The 22,096-nt window shown below is 41.5% G+C and overlaps 1 protein-coding gene across 3 annotated transcripts in view; it reads left to right on the forward strand.

Moving 5' to 3' along the window:
• Positions 1–22,096, forward strand: part of kcnip3b (Kv channel interacting protein 3b, calsenilin) — a 30,294-nt gene that overhangs the window by 1,437 nt on the left and 6,761 nt on the right. Inside the window, exon 2 of one of the 3 annotated variants that reach the window (XM_072433271.1) lies at positions 7,215–7,389. In XM_072433271.1, the coding sequence (XP_072289372.1) occupies positions 7,215–7,389 (175 nt within the window). Of the gene's footprint in view, positions 1–7,214; positions 7,390–17,151; positions 17,999–20,962; positions 21,288–22,096 lie in introns of those variants that run through there. The other 2 variants (XM_072433272.1, XM_072433273.1) reach the window with 2 other exon arrangements.

Here is a 22,096-nt window from a genome sequence, read left to right on the forward strand (position 1 = left end):
TGCAGGTGTTTGAATTGAGTCAAGCTGTGAGCCTCAGGGAGCCCCATAATTCTTCATGTGAGTCTGACTCACATGAAGCTGTTTGTTAGTGAAATGGACGGATGATCAATGGTGTTTTCAAGCTGTTCCGTCATCCTGGACATTATAGTCAGTTGAGAGTGACAGCACCGATACTTTGTTTCATGAGAAGTGCAAAAGCCTGTCAATTCTTCTTTTATTTTTGTGTTTACTAAACGCTCAACAGTGTAAAACGACAGCACAGAGGCATAAATCATCAATGGTAATGACTAAAACTCAATCTGGCTTTATATTTTTTTACACTGAGGAGCATAATTCAAAGCCCAGTGAAGCTTTACAGATCATGGCACAGGAGCAGACACAGAGACGGCACGCTCCATCGAGCCATTGTGTTGCACCTGATCTAGTGTCTGAGGAAGCCACCTGTTCAATAGGTGGACTGATTGGTAGATTTAGATCCATTGAATAATTGAACAGCCCTGGTAACTTTATCTGGGTGAACTAGGGTGGCACCACTCAGTCTTTGATCCAAATTCAAACCAAAGAGGGGGCGTCCTTAGAGGGGACGTCCTTAGAGGACCCAATGAAATGTCAAATAAACTGGGCCTCAACTTGGTAATTTTAGCTAATGTATTTGCTGTGAAAAAGCTCTGAAACGATGAGGAGTCTGCTCAAGACGTGGTTTTCTTATTCTATACAAAGACATTTAACATGGGAGTGGGTCCAGGTCTTGTGTCCCATAGAAAATCTCAGTCTGGATGCACACATCTTAAACAATAATGCCTGTACTGTAGAACATAAACTTGTTGAAGAAAATGACATGTGATTCTTAAAAGGCATTGTTGATTAGACAAGGGGTCCCCATACTTTTTATGTCAAGACCCCCAAAATAACTTTGCAACCGAACCAAAACCCCCAAGCAAAATAAAATTGTTTCTGGTAATAATTTAAATTAGAAAATGTCATAATATTTGGTGGTATTTTTGTGCTCATGTGCCTCATGTGAGTGACAAAACCAGCAACTTTCAGAACAAAATTTTAATTGTTTTTCTTCTTACATAACCTTTTCAACTATGATTAAAATGTGATTATTTACACAACCCTGTCCTCTAAATCCCCATAGTACTGATGGGAATGGCGATAATATCTAGTTGGTCATGATATGACCCATTGAAGGAAAGCTAAAGGGAGGAGCAGGGATGCCATAAACTACCAATCGCTAATCAATACTTGCTGTGGCGTTCAAGTGCAGCGTCTGCATCATCTGTCAATTTCTTCCAGAAATAGGGATGACAGTACGACTGGATACGGCCCGGTGTCTGACATGGACAAAGGGGAGATGATAATTGAAACACAGCTTCTCGATTGCTCCGAGCCTGCCCAGAGAATTAATTCTTTCTCCACATGAAGGCTCACGCATCAGTATAAGACTAAGAGGCTGGCTGTGTCGTTCCGTGTTCCTCTCGCACACAATAACAGGGCCCAGCAGGGCGCCCATATGGAAGTGTCATGCTCCCTGCACGACACTGATTTGGACTGACAGTGAATACTGAAAGCTCCGACAGTCAGCACACAAATAGTATCTGCTCTGGACCCTCGGCACTCTTACTTATTCCTTCCAGGCTCTTGGTCATAAGCAGTGGGAAATTATAGGGCCCGTAAAACAAATCCACTAAAACTCAATACAGCTCCTTTGAGGCGCATTTTGGAGATGCAAAATATGTTCAGAGAGTATTTTAACTCACACTTTATGTGACACAGAAAGTGTCTGGGTGATTAATCAAGGTCACCACACACTGCTTGAACATGCTATTTTTTAAGCATTTCAAGACTGAATGGAAACATTTTAATAAAATCTGGTTAAACTAATGAGGCTGAATTATTCTGAGTTAAGATCCTTTTCAAAGTTCTTATTTTAACCTCACCCGGGTGCATTCAAATTTGATTAAGACAGAGATGTAAATGGCTAAATAAACACAATGTAGAAGCAGAGGTATAGCTGTGCAATTATTACAATTTGAAATGTAATTTAATTTATATTACATTTATATTACATGCATATTTACATCTATATTGTAAATATGCATTATACAATACTATAATATACTGTTCAGAATGATGTGTACTCACTGCCCCTCAAAACCTGGAGCAAAACCACTTTTCTAATCCAGGCTTTTGAACCCAAGTGTCACAAAACATTACAAATGAAATACATTATGAGCCAAATAATCATGATTATATTTTTTGCCATAATGAAGCAGCTCTACACTAAAGGTTAAGCAGGTTTACATGTAATTAGACCCCACGCAAACAAGATAACTCTTCACACAAAAGGCTGTTATAGTTTTGCAGTTGTAGATGGTCTTGTATTAGGTTTCTTCACATTCCCTGCAGTGAAGCTGGTAACGATCCATGTGGAAGAATGAGTGATTGACTGGGAGGCAGAGTGAAAGGAACGAGGAGGATGGAGACTCCCTGTTCAGTAACGGAAACAGGTTTTACAGAGCACATGGGTCCACCATCCGTCTAAAAACATAAAGAATATATTATTTACACTACTGTATTGATAACACACCTGCCTCCAATGACTCCTTGGAGAGTTTTGTGTCAATTAGTCTGAAATGTTATTTGTGTTATGGAGTAAACTGCTTCAAGTAATTGATTCCCAGGAGACTGCAGAGCCAAACAGCCAACTAAAACAGCCCAGCACATTGTCAGTACTCACCAAACAAGAGCGTTTGCTACAGAAAAATGAAATGGCTCTGGCAGCTTTATTTTCCACTGTGGATAACAATCGATATCCATGTATAAGTTTATTATAAAACTATAGTTATTAAACTAGATACTAATTCAAGCAAGTATCAATACTGGGGGGAAAGAAAAGAAAAATAGGACATTCTACTGTAACTTTGATAGCACAATGACACAATGTTAATGTGGAGACAACTCTACAGGAAATGTTGTGTCCTTCAAAGTGGCAGAGCACTATATAAATATAATAAATAATAATAATACCATTTGAACATTATTGCATTATGTTTAATACATTTATTGCTACTGGTCAGAGTATTTGATTATAGCTTATCCAAACACAGATAACGTTGTGTTTCTGTGAAATGGCATTATTTTTAAACTGTACCACTGCCAAGACAAATTTCCCTGAGGAGACAATGAAGTAACTAACTAACTAACACTGTTGCTCTATGGTCAGGGTTTATTTGTTGTTCATTTTGTGGATTGTGGACGAGCTTGTTCTTCTAATTGTAGTCACATGATCACTGTGCCTGTGTCTCGATAAACCCAACATTGTGCTTCTACAGAGGCTCTTATTCTTAATGCCCACCACAGCAATCACACATCTACATATCACACCACGCATAAGACCATCTTCAGAGACCTCCCGAGCATAGTAACTGTTGCTAAGGCGTGATTTGTCCTACCTAGATGAAAAGTGAAGTTACTCTTGAGCTGGGTTTAATGGCACCAGGACCAGAGAGGTTTAGATGGTCTGATTTGTGAACAGCAGCTTGACAACGCTGCAACAGTGACGTGTGACAGATGTTAGACGCTGTATTTATAGAGTTTGTGTTACAGTCTCGGCTCATGTGGTCTCCCCGTGTCTATCGGGAGTCTTACATTAGGAGGTATTTTAGTAGATTGTCCCAACATCAACATAAAAAAGCTTGGCATGAACTCCATCATCTGATCTGTTAGAAGGGATGAGCAATATGCCAAAAACATCACAATATTTCAGAGTCTACAGTTTAATTTGTGTCACTTCATTCTAAGAGTTCACGCTTCAGTGTGATTGGTTGAATCCACCTGTCACTCATTCAGAGCCCGACAGAGGCAGATCAATAGGAGGAGTGAGTGTGAAAAGTGTTTAAGTTTGAGCATATATAGATAGCAGAATCATGATACGACGATACCGCCACAATCACCTATTTGTTAGAGTCTTTCACATCTAGAAGTTACAGTTTTATCATAGAAATATATCTTGTTGCTACTATTGTAATGCTAAAGTTTAATAAAGCCAAATCATATAGAGCAGTGAATCCAGACATTTTATTCAGATTGAGAATTGTTGAATTATGGATCTGTGAGGTGGTACCTTTACTTTTTTGTAGTGTCACATTTCCCTTACTAATAACTTTGTAGAGATATTTTGTTCTTATTCATTTTAAGGCCCTGTTTTGTTTTCCAGCTTAGTTCCCTGTCAGAGGAACTATAACCGGCACAAGCAGAACTACCTGTTGTAGGCTCAGGTCTGTGCAGTGTGGTCACAGCCCTTTCATCTCATTTCCCCTCAGCAGTCAAATATAACTAAACTAACATTCACCAGCATTGTAACTCATCTGCTAATATTCAATTATTGATTGAATAACATGTGTACAGCATCTTTTCTGCTCTATTTGCTCTGGCCTACAGCGTATATAGTGTATTTCAGGAAAGAAGTGCGGCATAGGGCGAAGTTAACTGAAGCATTAATAAGGAACACATTACACTCAGGCTACAGTATGTGAACTATATGTGCCCACCGGACCATGATGAAATAAGAAATGTAGCACAAAGTGTGCCTGCTGTTGTCTGTCGGCATCTGTTTGGCTCACGGGCTTTTAAACTTCTAATCTTGCATTTACAAATGTTTTTGAGTAAATGGGATGCTGCTGTCTTTTTGGATGATACATAAATTGGGGCTGTATTCAGGAATACATCATTGCTGCAGTAGTTTTAACTCAACTATATACATACTCAAGGAAGAGCAAAAATCTATAGAAAAGGTTATGTAAAATGAGACTGAAGAGGTGTCCTCGTTCCGCCTAAAAGTCCTAACTACAGTGGTACATGTACCACAGCTTGAGAAACGCTAGTCTAGATTGTCAAAAATCTTGGGCAAAGCAATATTATCTCCATGGAGACAATCAGAAGAGTAGAAATAAACAAATAATAACACACTCCAAAAATGTAATGTGACTGTTATTTACTATTCAACCAACAATGCTTTGTATAAATGAAAGTTCAAACATTTGTAAACGTTATCGGCAGTGACGTGCAGTAAGGTTCTGCCTCCCCTGCCTCCCCTGCCCCACTGCCCCCCCTGCCTCTCCTGCCTTCCCTGCCCCCCCCTGCCTCTCCTGCCTCCCCTGCCTCTCCTGCCTCTCCTGCCTTCCCTGCCCCCCCCTGCCTCTCCTGCCTCCCCTGCCTCTCCTGCCTCTCCTGTCTCCCCTGCCTCCCCTGCCTCTCCTGCCTCCCCTGCCCCCCCTGCCTCTCCTGCCTCCCCTGCCTCTCCTGCCTCCCCTGCTTCCCCTGCCTCTCCTGCCTCTCCTGCCTCCCCTGCCTCCCCTGCCCCCCCTGCCTCCCCTGCCTCCCCTGCCTCTCCTGCCTCCCCTGCCTCCTCTGCCTCTCCTGCCTCTCCTGCCTCATCTGCCTCTCCTGCCTCCTCTGCCTCTCCTGCCTCTCCTGCCTCCCCTGCCTCCCCTGCCTCTCCTGCCTCTCCTGCCTCCCCTGCCTCCCCTGCCCCCCCTGCCTCCCCTGCCTCTCCTGCCTCTCCTGCCTCCCCTGCCCCCCCTGCCTCCCCTACCTCCCCTGCCTCTCCTGCCTCCCCTGCCTCCCCTGCCTCTCCTGCCTCTCCTGCCTCCCCTGCCTCTCCTGCCTCCCCTGCCTCCCCTGCCTCTCCTGCCTCCCCTGCCTCCCCTGCCTCTCCTGCCTCTCCTGCCTCCCCTGCCTCTCCTGCCTCTCCTGCCTCCCCTGCCTCCTCTGCCTCTCCTGCCATCCCTGCCTCCCCTGCCACCCCTTGAAACAAAAACAAGGGCGTATTATATAACACATAACACATATATAACACATTACTTACATAATTGTATGTACTTTAAATGTTGGTCCTTTTGCATTGTCTATGGGTTGTTGAGCCACATATAAAAACCTATAATAGCCAAAATATAAAAACCTATAATCTAAAGAATCATTATTTGTTCGGGATGGTTCCCCAAACTTGCCATATCAATATGATTTAAATTATTTTCTTTCAGATTGAATAATGGGACCACTTTCTGAAGCTATGAATAAATCATTATATTATTGTTTATTTATGCTCACAGATAGGATGTTAAACTAGTTTTTTTTTACTAGTTTTTGTTTCATGTGGATGGGCCCAGTAATTACAGAGATATGAACCATAAACCAGGTCAATAAATCTGCAACCCAAAACATCAAAAGCTACTATAGAATTCAAACTTGCCTCTGGCTTGATTGAAAACTATAAGAATTCAAGGATTTCTCATGAACATACTGAGGATAGTTTCAATGTTGGTACAGTACACCTACATTTTAACTTTCAAATGGAATTGTCCTGAAGTATTACCCCACTGTGTCAGTTCCTCTCTGAAACGTCTTTGCTGACCTGCTCTCTCCATTGGACCACCAAATGGTCATTTATCTCTATGTGTCCTCTGTTTGTCCTTTGCTCTTCGTGTAAGCCCAGCTTTTCATTATGCTAATTGACTTCCATTTCTTCTGCGTGCATTGGCAATTCTCTTCCCTCCTCTGCTCATCACCTTAAACTGGAGGATTTGCCTGGTCCGACTCCCTTGGGATCAAATAGTCGTTTAAATCCTCCCCCCTCAATTTGACGCTCCTCTTGTCGGCCGTCCTCAGCTCTTCTCCTACGGATTAGACAGAGCTGCTGTTTGTTCTGTCCCTCTTTCATCTGCCCTCCCATTGCTCCAAACATGTATATGCATGTGTTTACTGCTGATGTGGCCACCGGGGAGGTCTCGCTCTGAGCCCAAAATTCAACCAGACATTCTCTGTTATACACATTACATTACTTCTATGTGCACGTTGTAGAAGAACATTTTAAAGTGAGAATGCCAAGTCACACATTGATCAGCTGTGACGGAAAATGTGAATGAGTAGTTAATCGTACGCTAAAATAAACACTTTAATTGTCAGTGAAAATCTCATCTAAATTATGTCAATCTTCAATTTAAAGTGTGAGAAAATAATATAATAATAATAATAATAATGTACTGGAATGAAGAATAAATATGATGTAACCAGATTCAACTGTAAATATATATGAAAAACAAAAGCTACAGTGAACACGTCTTGACCTTCTTAGTCCTGTGTGACCGACCCTAAAACAACACATGCATTATTTGATGCCATCTCTTAAGTTATCGTGATTGTGTGTCCAGGTGGATGGAAAGGTGGTGGATGGCAGCCTGCTGGGAGATGCCAACGGCGTTGAACCTGCTCCGGGCAGAGTGAAGGATTCTGGGAAATGGCAGAAGCCACGTTTTTCTCGTAAAGCTCTGATGAAATGCTGTTTGGTGAAGTGGATCATCTCCAGCACACAACCTCAGGATAAAGGTGAGTGTGAGGGTTTTACATATAACAGCTCCATGTGGACATTACCACAGGTCAAACTCCAAAGGTCAAACTCCACAAGTCAGACTCCACAAGTCAGACTCCACAAATCAAACTCCACAAGTCAGACTCCACAAGTCAGACTCCACAAGTCAGACTCCACAAGTCAGACTCCACAAGTCAAACTGCACAAGTCAGACTCCAAAGGTCAGACTCCAAAGGTCAGACTCCACATGTCAGACTCCACAAGTCAGACTCCACAAGTCAAACTGCACAAGTCAGACTCCAAAGGTCAGACTCCACATGTCAGACTCCACAAGTCAGACTCCACAAGTCAAACTCCACAAGTCAGACTCCACAAGTCAAACTCCACAAGTCAGACTCCAAAGGTCAGACTCCACATGTCAGACTCCACAAGTCAGACTCCACAAGTCAGACTCCACAAGTCAGACTCCACAAGTCAAACTCCACAAGTCAGACTCCACAAGTCAGACTCCACAAGTCAAACTGCACAAGTCAGACTCCAAAGGTCAGACTCCACAAGTCAGACTCCACAAGTCAGACTCTACAAGTCAAACTCCACAAGTCAAACTCCACATGTCAAACTCCACAAGTCAGACTCCACAAGTCAGACTCCACAAGTCAACCTCCACAAGTCAGACCCCACAAGTCAGATTCCACAAATCAGACTCCACAAATCAAACTGCACAAGTCAGACTCCAAAGGTCAGACTCCACAAGTCAGACTCCACATGTCAAACTCCACAAGTCAGATTCCACAAGTCAAACTGCGCAGGTCAGACTCCACAAGTCAGACTCTACAAGTCAGACTCCACAAGTCAGACTCCACAAGTCAAACTGCGCAGGTCAGACTCCACATGTCAAACTCCACAAGTCAGACTCCACAAGTCAGACTCCACAAATCAGACTCTACAAGTCAGACTCCACAAGTCAGACTCGACATGTCAAACTCCACAAGTCAGACTCCACAAGTCAGACTCCACAAGTCAGACTCCACAAGTCAGATTCCACAAATCAGACTCCACAAGTCAGACTCCACAAGTCAGACTCCACATGTCAAACTCCACAAGTCAGACTCCACAAGTCAGATTCCACAAGTCAGACTCTACAAGTCAGACTCCACAAGTCAGACTCCACAAATCAAACTGCGCAGGTCAGACTCCACATGTCAAACTCCACAAGTCAGACTCCACAAGTTAGACTCCACAAATCAAACTCCACAAGTCAGACTCCACAAGTCAGACTCCACAAGTCAGACTCCACAAGTCAAACTCCACAAGTCAGACTCCACAAGTCAGACTCCACAAGTCAGACTCCACAAGTCAAACTGCACAAGTCAGACTCCAAAGGTCAGACTCCAAAGGTCAGACTCCACATGTCAGACTCCACAAGTCAGACTCCACAAGTCAAACTGCACAAGTCAGACTCCAAAGGTCAGACTCCACATGTCAGACTCCACAAGTCAGACTCCACAAGTCAAACTCCACAAGTCAGACTCCACAAGTCAAACTCCACAAGTCAGACTCCAAAGGTCAGACTCCACATGTCAGACTCCACAAGTCAGACTCCACAAGTCAGACTCCACAAGTCAGACTCCACAAGTCAAACTCCACAAGTCAGACTCCACAAGTCAGACTCCACAAGTCAAACTGCACAAGTCAGACTCCAAAGGTCAGACTCCACAAGTCAGACTCCACAAGTCAGACTCTACAAGTCAAACTCCACAAGTCAAACTCCACATGTCAAACTCCACAAGTCAGACTCCACAAGTCAGACTCCACAAGTCAACCTCCACAAGTCAGACCCCACAAGTCAGATTCCACAAATCAGACTCCACAAATCAAACTGCACAAGTCAGACTCCAAAGGTCAGACTCCACAAGTCAGACTCCACATGTCAAACTCCACAAGTCAGATTCCACAAGTCAAACTGCGCAGGTCAGACTCCACAAGTCAGACTCTACAAGTCAGACTCCACAAGTCAGACTCCACAAGTCAAACTGCGCAGGTCAGACTCCACATGTCAAACTCCACAAGTCAGACTCCACAAGTCAGACTCCACAAATCAGACTCTACAAGTCAGACTCCACAAGTCAGACTCGACATGTCAAACTCCACAAGTCAGACTCCACAAGTCAGACTCCACAAGTCAGACTCCACAAGTCAGATTCCACAAATCAGACTCCACAAATCAGACTCCACAAGTCAGACTCGACATGTCAAACTCCACAAGTCAGACTCCACAAGTCAGACTCCACATGTCAAACTCCACAAGTCAGACTCCACAAGTCAGATTCCACAAGTCAGACTCTACAAGTCAGACTCCACAAGTCAGACTCCACAAATCAAACTGCGCAGGTCAGACTCCACATGTCAAACTCCACAAGTCAGACTCCACAAGTCAGACTCCACAAATCAAACTCCACAAGTCAGACTCCACAAGTCAGACTCCACAAGTCAAACTCCACAAGTCAGACTCCACAAGTCAGACTCCACAAGTCAGACTCCACAAGTCAGACTCTACAAGTCAAACTCCACAAGTCAGACTCCACAAATCAAACTCCACAAGTCAGACTCCACAAGTCAGACTCCACAAGTCAGACTCCACAAGTCAGACTCCACAAGTCAGACTCCACAAATCAAACTCCACAAGTCAGACTCCACAAGTCAAACTACACAAGTCAGATTTCACAAGTCAAACTCCACAAGTCAGACTCCACAAGTCAGACTCCACAAGTCAAACTCCACAAGTCAGACTCCACAAATCAAACTCCGCAAGTCAGACTCCACAAGTCAGACTCCACAAGTCAGACTCCACAAGTCAAACTCCACAAGTCAGACTCCACAAATCAAACTCCACAAGTCAGACTCCACAAGTCAAACTCCACAAGTCAGATTTCACAAGTCAAACTCCACATATCCAACTCCACAAGTCAGACTCCACTGAGGGCAGCACTCATCCTTCCTTGAGTAGCTGGAGCTGCAGTGCAGGGTCAGTCCAGGGTCAACCCTGTTATTCGTACTTTTACGCAAAGCAAATTATAAAGTACTCATGAAAGTCTGTTGTTGTAAAGGTTCTCTCTATCTGAAACGTTTAGTGCTTCAACAAAAAATAATAGAATAATATTGTCTGTTTCCCAAAATATTTTCTTTTTTCACCTCATACTTTTTACTGATTGTGTTTACCGGAGGAATGGAGAGAATGATACTAGCCTGGTTTGAACTGTATGCGACCCTCTTCTGACAGTGACTTGATCCGTGAACACTAAAGTCTTTGCTCCATCTTGTGGTCAGACTATAGTATTACATGTTTTGAAGGGATTTTGGGGAAAATCCAGTATATCTCAGCTGTATCAACATTAGAATATGAATTGCTTGCTGCACTCTGAAAAGCATTGGAGTGGTTGGATCTCACAGTAAACAGTGGAATTTGCATGTTGCTCCTCATGTCTGGGTGGGTTTACTCCGGTCGAGTGGCAGCAGGGCTCCAGTGGCATTCAATAAAGTATAGCTCAATTTGATAAAAAAAAAAGAGGTTATATTTGACAGGATGCTCATCTTTTTATTATAAATGGTATGTATTTTTTATTTGTTTGTATTTCTTGACGATGCCAATAGCTCTGGCATGGGCCTCAGCGTCATCTACCGTGTAATGATACCTGTTCATTGAAACCTGAGTCAAAGAACATCCACTTAACACCCTGCGGCTTAGCACACTGTCTCTTGTTCTTCCATCAGCACCAAGTCCGTCAGTGTCTCCAAGAGGCAGTAACAGACAATGGTATTCGAAAATAGAGGAGTTTTAAATCTAAATACTTATAAATGCTTATAGAATTCCTACTATGTAAATGGATACAGACACTGCACTGCCATGAGATCATCTTGCTGTGATCCTTGTGGAGGGAGCACAGATTGAGCATATTGGCTGGCATGCCCTTGGTGAGGAGCAGCAGCTCAGAATAGCAGCAGAGATGGAGATCAGAGAGAGGGGCGGCCGTGGCAGAGTGGTCGCTGTGGTTAACTCAGGTCGAATCAAAGGCCGTACCATCAACAGCTTGACAGATGAACTTGAAGGACAAAGATAAATGGTTTTGTTAGGGACATTTGGGAATTGTAAGGCAATGCAATGTGGGCCGTATTAGATTCACGGTTGAAGTTAAATGTACATAACACACAGAGTACATTTCTGGCAGCTGGCAGTGTACTTTGACGTGCAGAAAGTGAAGTGTACTGCAGCTTGAGTCAAGGTGTGTGTCCTGTTCGTCCGAAGCGGTCATTGGAGCTTCGAGATAGACCAGCGTCATGCCACTCAGTTCATTCACCTTTGGGTCACAAGGATAGAGGAGAGAAATGGACAGAGAGGAGGGAGGGACATCACCTGTAACAAACTATGTCACCAAGATGAGAGTCCGCGGCAGCGCTCAGGTCAGCACGCAAGTTTGACCCGTTTTATTATTGTCACGACCAATTCTTCTGGATGTTACTTTTTGTACTCTTTTCACTGGTGGGTCATAACTGAAGGATGAATGCCTGCAAGACACAATGTGTGAAAATACTGCGATGCGTTATTGGCTTCATCACTGGAACACTCATACAAGGTAATTGTTCACTGTTTGGACAAAAATATATACTTGTTACGATAAAAATGTGTTTGTGACAAAAAATAAAGACAATGTTCATTGTGAAGTTAACTATACTTAGCACAATCTAACTTTATTTAGCACCTAGAAGCATGATCTGACAATTATACGAGTTTTGCCTGTTTTCACTGTGTCCTGAGTGACATTTTGTCCCTTGTTTCATCATTGATTAGATGTAAGGCTATCCTCAGGTCCTTTTCCTGTGTTCTTTTGGCCAATGAAAACATTGCTTCAGCAGAAGCTGAATCTGTATTCTTGTATCATGACTTATTTTGTAACAGTTTGCACTAGCAATTATTCCTATATTATTATTTTTGTCTTTGTTAGAGGCCAAAACAGAAAGTTGTCTGTGTTGACATGAGAAAAGATTGAATTTGCAGACTCAATTAGGTGTTTATCTCACTACAGAAAAAAAAAAGTTGAACCTAGGGGTCATTTGACCAAATTGGTGGCTTGTGTCCTTTAGTAAGACACGTCACAGTCACAGGCCATATTATGAATGTGCATGAGAGTGTGATTTGGGCCGTTGGTGCAGATGTTTTGTCCTTGGGTAGCTATGGCAACAAAAGTAATGTACTACTAGGGGTTGAAAGTCATTACAAATACTAACATTACTGTAATTGAATAGATTTATTTCATAGTACTTTTATGAGTAGATTTTTAAATGTGTAGTTGTATTTTTAAGTGAGTAAAATTGTATCAATTTGAAATCACTGAGAACTTAGAACGGTAGACGAAATATCGTCCCAATGTACAGCTGTCTCACATTTGTCTCTGCTCCTTTCTAAACCTACAAAAACACAAAACATGGATGCAACACCTGCTCTAACCAGCCGGAGCTCACAGAATATGCAGATTGCCATTTAACACAATTTAATTCAGCAAGAAAAGTTTTACTTTATCAGGTTTTGTATAAAAGACCATGTGAAAAAGTAAGTAGTAACTAGTACTCTGAGTAGATTTCATCTTTTTCTTTTACTTAAATACAGATTTGGCAACAGTACTTGTACTTGTAATTGAGTAGATGTTTTAGTCAAGTAACTGTACGTTTACAGTGGTATAAGCTGTTTTAATATGAAATTCTTGTCAGTTTTCGTTTCTACCCAGACGTTTCATTTCGTCTTGTACTTTGTTCTATAGTTTTTCATCTGCTGTTATTGTTGTCACGAGGTGCTGTTCAGTGCATCTGGTTATTCCTTAATATTTAGTGTTTTTGGGCCTTCTGTTCCTTTACAGCTGCAGAAATGATGACAGGACAAACTGTTTGAACCTAAAATCCATACATCATGATACATTCGAATTAGATGTAACATTTGATACATTCTCTCACGTTTCATTTACCTCTCCCCCTCGAGCACTGGTAGGGGGCGCTCTCTAGTGGTCAAAACCGTTATTGTTCTGTTATTCTACCTCTAATATTTGTTATTTGTATCCAGCTCGTTTGCCTACATCATTTACAATATTGACAAGCTATCAACGAGTATTTTAAGGTATTTAGAGTGTATTTTGAATTTATTTAATTAGCATTACACCTTGAAAAACAGGAATTCTGATTGAGAGCCGACTCGCCTTTCCGTAGAACTGACCTGTAATGTGGCTTGATGTCACCTTCTTGTCTGTTCAATGCCATGCTGTAGAGCTAAGCAGAGAAGTTAAATAGTGATTTTTTTTAGCCATAATATAACTCTATGCCTCCTATAAACGTTCACTCCAGGAATAACTGCTCCTCATACTGTTATATGATGATGAATCTAAACCACTTTATATCGATCTAATTGTCGACAGAGACTGCGGCTTGTGTTGTTTCTTGTTCATTACACAAAACAGTTGATTGCCCGTGGGTTGTAGTCTATTAGATTTCAATTTATGAAAAAACTGAACTAATCTAGAAGCCGTATTCTGATACACCACTTTATGAATGTAATATGTGCACTGTGATGCTTTTGGCTACATATTACTGTGATAGAAATGTATCAATATTTATGTTCTTATTATGTGTTAATGCATGTGATTCATGCCAGAGAAACCAGAGCATACACTAACACAGTCTCCACCCTTTGTTTGTATCTGTCTTCAAGTGTGAAAGTTAATCAACAACTGTGAACAAAAGTCACTCTGCTTTTATATGTATGATGCATTGTATTTCAGGTATAAAATACTCCATGGCCAGTTCTGACCATTTCTCTTGTAACAGAATAGAATAGCATAAACCTCATTCTATTTCATAACTCACCAAGGCTCTGAAATTGATTAGTATTATCGATATACATTATATACATTACATACAGCCGAAAGGTGGTAAGCTGTGGTGGGTAGTAATAATCGTGTAACATTACCTGAGTAGCTTTAAAGTATACTTTTACAGTAGTTTTCTTAGATCACACTTTTACTAAAACTTGAGCAATATTTTTTAAAGCAACAGTACTAGTACTAGGGCTGTAGCATTTAGTCATCTTGTAGTTCAGCAGTCGGAAAATGGAGTCTTAGTCGATCAAACGTTGCATTAGTTGACTTATTATTTTATTTTAAATTGAAGGATTTATGTTTTAAATCATCAGAAAGAAGAAGTTATTGTCCAAGTTGGCTGAAGATTTGGGAGTGAATCATGAGTTGAATCTACTTTTTTGCAAATAAACTGAGGGAGGACATGCAGTAAACGGTGGGAGCTGGGATTCCAGCTCTGTGTGACCCCAGGTCACCGCTCTTACAATGTTTCTAAAGGAATGAACCCTCGTGAGTGCAGTTTGTGTCAGATCCCACTGAGACTTAATTGAGAGCTTTCACCACTTTATAGACGACTAATCGATTGGTAGTGTATGTCTTTAGTCGACCAAGCCCTGTCAACTACAGCCCTAACTAGCACTAGTAAGACATTTTCACCATTATAGGTATTTTTGGTGTATCTCAGTCCACTTTATGACCAAATGTAGTCACGTTCAGTGGGGTGGACGTACACATGGCCATAGCAGACAGATGAAAGTGAGGAAAAGCAGACGGATGAACTGTGGAGGTGTGTCTGAAAGGTCACCTGCTCCATGCTGAGGTTTGATCCTGTCCTTCTTTTTTATCTCCTCTCACCGCGGTGCGCTGTCCCAAACTCAAACAGATTTCCAAATGGGGCTTCTCGCTTTCCAGCCCTTGACTTGTTGCTCTGCCAGTGTTCACCTCAGCTTCAGTCTGCTTCATCAGGAACACCGTTATTCTAACCTGAGTTTGTTAGCTGCCCGTGCTGCGTTATGGGTGCTGTGATGGCCGCGCTGTCCGTGGAGGCCCGAAGGCGCTTATCTCGCCCGAGTTGCCTGTCTCCCAGTGCAGCCAGGTACCACCGATCAGGTAGGGCTCGAGCGTTCCATGTCCTTCAGCCTGTGCGTCCCTGTATGTTTTATTATAGGAGTCATTGTCCTCATTCTTTCAATCACCTCACCACCTTTCTGTTCTTTTATCTTTGTAGAACTATTACGAGATGCAAAACTGGATTGACTGGCACTTTGTTGGTTGCACTTTGCTAAGGGACATCCATAATCGACTGCCCTTTTTGGTTTCGCGGCTATTTTATTGATTTATTTACATTTGTTGTTGGAGTTTTTATCAAGTTTTCTCGTCTGTTTTAAACATCAATCAGGCATAAGTATTGTCCGTGTTATCCTTCAGTCATTCAAAAAGAAGGTTGAATTCTGTCAACTGGACAAAAGCTTTAAGTCTGAATATTTCAATTAAATTTGTTTGACCGCTCCGGGGCGTCTTTAGAGCCATGAACTGAACTGAAGAAACTACTTGGAAGTGTGGCAAAACCTTTTCACTCCTTTCTCCAATTGACAGAATTCAACCTTCATTTACTATCTATAAGTATTCAATAGTGCATAAACTTGTTTGACGTTTCCTCCTTCACTAATGTCCAATAGCAGTAGAGATCGTCAGTAATGTGCTCGGCAGAGGAACCTGTCTCTATTTACTGACATTTGTGTCAGCAACCTGGGCCAAGCCTTGCCCTTAAAAAGCAGCTAATGGCCTGGGCTAAAGCACTCACACTCACATTAGACACAAACATACTACCCTAAGCAAGTTATAGTCTGCACCGGTCACTGAAAGTGTTATCAAAGTGGACTAAAATTGTGTTTGTTTGTGTCTGTGTGTTTGTTTTTGTGTGGGTGTGTTGGTGTAATGTGGCAAAATTATGTTTTATCACTGTTACAACTCCAAAAACATAAAAATCGCCAAAACAAGATGATTGGGTCCCACCTATTGGCCTGCCTAAAAATATCTGGATTGGCTTGCACGTATTTATGGATACAGTGTGGTTATTTCTGGATGCATCCTGTTATCTATGTTTATTTATTATTAGAATCAGAGTAAGAAAGGGAACTCGCCTGAGCAGCAGTGCGTCACCACTTTATTGATCGTTCTCATTCTGGCCTCTAAACTGTGTCTGCCATCTCCAGCCTTGTCAATGCATTAACACTCACAAACCCCTCTCTCCATTTTGTCTTGGTGCATTAGTGATCGCAGACTCATCATTTGTCCTATTCTGACCTGCCACACGTGCACAAGCACAAAGGTATTTATTCTCTCCTTCCACTTTGGGAGCTGCTTAAAAGCCTTGAACTGGAACAAGGCATTTTGTCCACTACAAATTGTTGAGTGCAACTTCAAGTTATCTGATCCTGCCATTGTTCGTCTTATCTCACCGCTGTCCATTTATTTGGGTAATCTGACTTGCGCTCCCTCCACCGGATAGATGTGTGGTGCGAACCACGGGACACTTGATCAAGAAAAGTGAAAGCGTGAGCCCACAGCACCCAGGGGGGGAGAACGTCTGCGGTCTGCCAAAGTTATGGGATGACACAGGAGATGGAGAGAAGGAACGAGGAGCTGAGATCACAGGCAAGAGCTCAACACATGAGGGTAAAGACCTGAAGGAAAGAGGAACCAGGGCTGGGCGGACGAAAAGTTGGAAGCAGCAACAATTATTGAGCTCACAACGCTCGGGACATCTGCGGAGGGGAGAAGCGTATCATCATTGTAGGATTGCAAAGGATTTCCTTTTCCGTGATCCACTCCTGATGCTTTGAACTATTTCATCTGCTTATCTGTATGGATTATTTACAGTGAGAGAATACTTCTTGTGGCAGTGTGGTCCTCTACAATCCCAGATTGACATTGTTTAAAATTGTTATGTTAAATTATTTGGATTTGATTTTTTTTTTCTCTTCACTTTTGTTTACGGTAGGTCTGTTTAGAACAGTTTAGGTTGGCAGCCTGTACCTTTATAAGGACTAGAAGAGGACCTGCGTATACAGGATGTGATGGAGGTTTCAGAGATTGCTCCCTCGGATAATGGGTTATTTATTTGCGGTCGCTCATGTTGTTTTTACAGAAGATGAACGAATCATGTCATTGCTGCTGGATTGTGCTCACGCCAGAACTTCCGTCTCTTTTACAAGAATCTGCTTCGTGAGCGAGAGTAAAGTCATACTTTCAGCTATGACTTGATGCAAACCATTGTTTGGTTTAAGAGACAGTGCAAAATTGAGTATGAAGTGAGAGTTTGTTCTGGGATGTGAGTCTTTGCAAAGTGACTCTGCTTTAATGCATTGTCATAATTAACTTGTGACACTGGTCCATTTAGTCTGATGAGTCCAGAGGGGCAGATGTTCCATATATGTCGTCCTCTGCATATTTTTGTTGTTGATACAACGGGAGCTTTAAGTGGTGTTTCTCATGCTATCCCAGTGGCCGTAGCCAAACACAAACAGAACTTCACCACTGGATGTTCTCTCTTGGTCTTGTGACACTTCTTACACACGAGGTCGGTGCTCCCCCTGGTCAGTGGGAAACCCCATTCAAACCATGGGGATCCATGGCATGGAGCTGTGTGCCATTGGTGTAGTCATCATCCTCTTCATGGCTGTGCTCAAACAGTTTGGCATCCTGGAGCCCATGTCGTCATTTGAAGGTAAGCCCATGCTCTTCAGAGCCATATCAGCTGTTGTGGGCACTTTATCATGATTTCTATGTAAAGCGCAATAAGCAACATCACATAACCCTTTAAAACGTTGTGTGAGTACCGAGTAGACAATTCTAGATTTAGGCAGCACATGCAACTCTTACTGAGGTTAACGTTGTAATGTAATGTAATGTAATGTAATGTAATGTAATGTAATGTAATGTAGGTCTGTGCTTACTACAGCATCAAAACTTGATGTCTAATAGACTGTGTACATTAGAGGCTGCAAAGAATATCACCTATTGCTCAGTGAATGATGAAGACTTTGATAGGAGTTTTGGGCTGATGCCAGTGAGAGTGCCCTGCAGTCAGTGTGCCAAGACAATTAGCGCCAGTTTGCCCATTACTGCAATGATCAGAAATAACATTTGAAAAACAATAGTAATATTCTTCCATTATTTATCAAACCTCTCTAACTCCTCAATCATTATTAGTCCAGTGCCAAGCTCCCCTGTCCACAGTCATGTGGCTGTACTTAAATCTGGGTTTAGCATTACTTCACATTAATTATACATGCTGTATCGAACTGACTTGCTCTGAGGCTGCCTAAATATGGAGTACTCCTCTTGGCCCCTGAAGGACACCGTCTATTCATCAGAAGCCTCCAAAAGCCCTCCGCAGGTGTCCGCTTCCTAAAACATAATTTCACTCTGTCTCACTGAACCCCGTGATCAGCTCCTCATGGACTCCTGTGGTCATTACTTTCAGAGGTTTCACAGTTGTTGTTTTTCCATTCACTGCCTTTTTTAGCTTTATCGTCTGAATATCACTTGTGTCAGGGGGTTTCCCATTCAATCTTTTTTTGGAACACTATCATCAAAACCATTCTGTTCTGAGAAAAAGAGCTCTTTTCTCTCACAAGTCATCTAAACTGATTTTTACACTGAGCCACGGTTTAGTCTTGATTACCGAGAACATCTATTTACACTAGACCTTCAGTTTGGATGTTGTCCACCAGAGGGAGACACGGTTGTAGTTCAGAAGTGTCACAGAGCCCGAGGGAGCTCACAGCGTTGTTCCTCATTATTAAAGTGAAATGTGTGACACTGTTCGTTTAATGAGATTATGCTTTGGTAAATCTGTGGTAGAAACCTCTTTTGGGACACAGAAACAATTAGAAAGTAGATCAGCGCTGTGACAGGGAGATGGTAATTCAGGGCATGTGCTAACCTCTAAATTAGGGCTGCCCACACTTTTTCATCTCACAAGCTACTTTTTGATTCAGCAAAGCATCCACCTGTAGATTTACATTATATTATATTATATTGTTTAGTCATATTTTTATTGTCAGTATTAAACAGGTTTTTATTATTGTTTAAACATAATTAGGCTGTAAAACACACAATATAGTCCTTCATAAATAGCCTTATAATATTTAATTATATGTAAACGTGCCTTGTATAACGGTTATTTCACTAGACCATTTAATACAGCAGATGTTCCGTGTTTGCACTTTAGGCTCACGCTTTCGGATAAAATAAGTTCTGTTCTCGTGCTGGTTTTAGCTGCTGTGGAGTGCTGGACTGTCACTTGTAATGCCAGACTATAAACTAAAAGCAGACAGGGCTTTGGGCTTGATTACTTTTGCAGCCTTAGTTATAATTAATACTAATGTTAGTGGAGGGTCCACCAGCTTGTCTCACTCTGGAATCTTCTACTGTATGGCACATTTATATAGGATCTGACCTGCTGACAGAAAGAATCCCCGTTTTAAAGGAGACCTATTATGCAAAATAGACTTTAAGGAGTTTTTACGATTGTTTCCCTTGTTTCCCTAAAAGTTGTATTTAGAGTGATTCATGCATAATTTGAGTAATCTTCTCATGCGGACACGACGCCATGTTTACTGCTCCCAGTGCCATGTTCCACTGTGACACACGTAGGATTCACCCACCGGAGAGTTACATAGTTCACCTTTATTGTAGTGTAATTTGAACTTTAGAAATAGTAGAAAAAGTTCGTCCAGGCTACATTTCTCTCAGTTCTGGATGACGATGATATTGTATATACGCATTCTACAGCAACAGTGGTAAAACCTGTGAATTCAGTTTATCAGCTCTAAGGTTCATTACGGGAGGAGGATACAGAACTCACCATATTCTGAAGCAGGAGGGCAATCATTGGATGCAAGAAGAAAATAGCACTGTATTTTGGTTATTTATAAAGCTCTCATTGGAAATGTTTCTGATTATTTAACATGTTTGCTGAGCATTAGATCAATTATTTGTTGACTAAGCTCTCAGAATATTCCTATTTTACATTCTTATTGAATCAATTGGGAGCTAGCTAGCTTTCAGCAACGTTGCTCCCTGCATACGGGACAAAACCTTGAACTAAATCTTAAAATGCTCTGGTATGAGATTACATGCAATACCAGTGCTCTTGCTTTACATGATTGTATCCCTTTTTATATTTGTTTGTTTTAGGTATTTGTTAATTCTATTGATTGTTTTATTGGATGTTTTATTTGCATTTCACTAGAATATCATATGTTTTTTTTGTTTTATACCGGGTACCAATGAGTTTCTCTCATTTGATTTCTCCTGTATAAATAAATGATAAATAAAAAGTCTGCTGCAACAATAGTTTAGTTTTATGTGGGCATTGTCCACAGAAGACAATAGGTTACATTTTCATATTTAAAAAAAAAGAAATCAACCTCTTTCTTTCTTTCTTTCTTTACAATTGCCGAGTTCAAAGCTTGCAACTTAATATTCTAAATAATAATATTAGCTACAAATTCTACCTTAATATATTGTATCTTATATTGTATCTGATGTAGTATTTATCAGACTACAGTACTTAAAAATATTTCCATATATATATATATATATATATATATATATATATAAGATGTATTTTTTCTTTTTTTTTTCATGAGAAAAAAGTCTGACATGATCCAGTGGGAAAAAGGTAATTACTCACGCAAATGGAGGGGGCTGAGAGTCAAGACTGTAACAGTAATATTGCAAGAGAAGTGACATAGTTTGACAGAGAACGACGAACAGAAGCATCACAAGTGACAGTAAAGGAGCGATAGAAGTATTTTGGATTAGCAGTAATGGGCCGAGTGTAGGGCTGGATCTCAGGACCTCAGAGGAGAGCCCGGAAGAGGAGCAGTGGAGGATGAGTGTGCGGTGGGAAACCGAGGGGCTGCAGACAGTGGGCATTGTGTGTCTGGTGATTATGTTCCTCAAGCTGATGCACCTTCTGGGCCTCATCGACATCACTGAGACCGGTGAGACTCAAAACAGACCAAAACGTAATGTTAACAAACTCTAACCAATTTTTTGGAAGATCTTGTCTACTCTTGATACAAGTCTGATAAAGACTATTAACAATAGTTGATCAAGGCTTTGGATTAATTTTGTAAATACTGGCGCTTTGCGGATGCTTAACCCCGAAAAACTGAAACAAAGGGTAATGCCTGTTCCCTACTCTGCTTAAGACTCAGAACAAAATAATAATTTGAATAGATGGAATTGGCAAAACACAAAGTCTGCCAAAAGGAATATAATGTCCTTTGCAAACAATATATGAATCCATCTAAATACATTGAAAGAAAAGCAGCTAAAACTGTACTTTAAAGCTATATATAAACATGATCTAAAATAGGATATTACAATTTATTTTAAAGCAACATTATATATTTACCTCAACTCATTCAGGCCATGTGCAGAGCTTTTGATTTGCTATAGTTGTTGCTCGGTGTAAGTTTCACAGTAGGACATTGACTGCACTCCTGGCACCGTTTTTACCTCTGGATGACTCAGAGCGCTTCATCTTATGCCCCTGAAATTGTCCGAGCTGACCTGTTTTCTTTTGTCGTTTTTCTTTCTCTTACTATCGCTCTACCCCTGCTCTCCATGTATCACCCCATCGGTGTCGTCTCCCTCCTCTGTCCTTTCTGTTTAAAGATGGTGAGTACATTGGCCCGTTCCGTGAAAAGTCCCTCCTCCTTTTGGAATGTCTTCTTTTCTCCCAGACTTGCAGTGCTTTCTCTTGGAGTGTGTGAACTGACAGCTAACAGGGCATTGACAGATTTAC

This window comes from Eucyclogobius newberryi, unplaced genomic scaffold (genome assembly GCF_026437365.1).
Source record: "Eucyclogobius newberryi isolate DKJ021-1_F unplaced genomic scaffold, fEucNew1.0.hap1 SCAF_6, whole genome shotgun sequence".
NCBI lineage: Eukaryota > Metazoa > Chordata > Actinopteri > Gobiiformes > Gobiidae > Eucyclogobius > Eucyclogobius newberryi.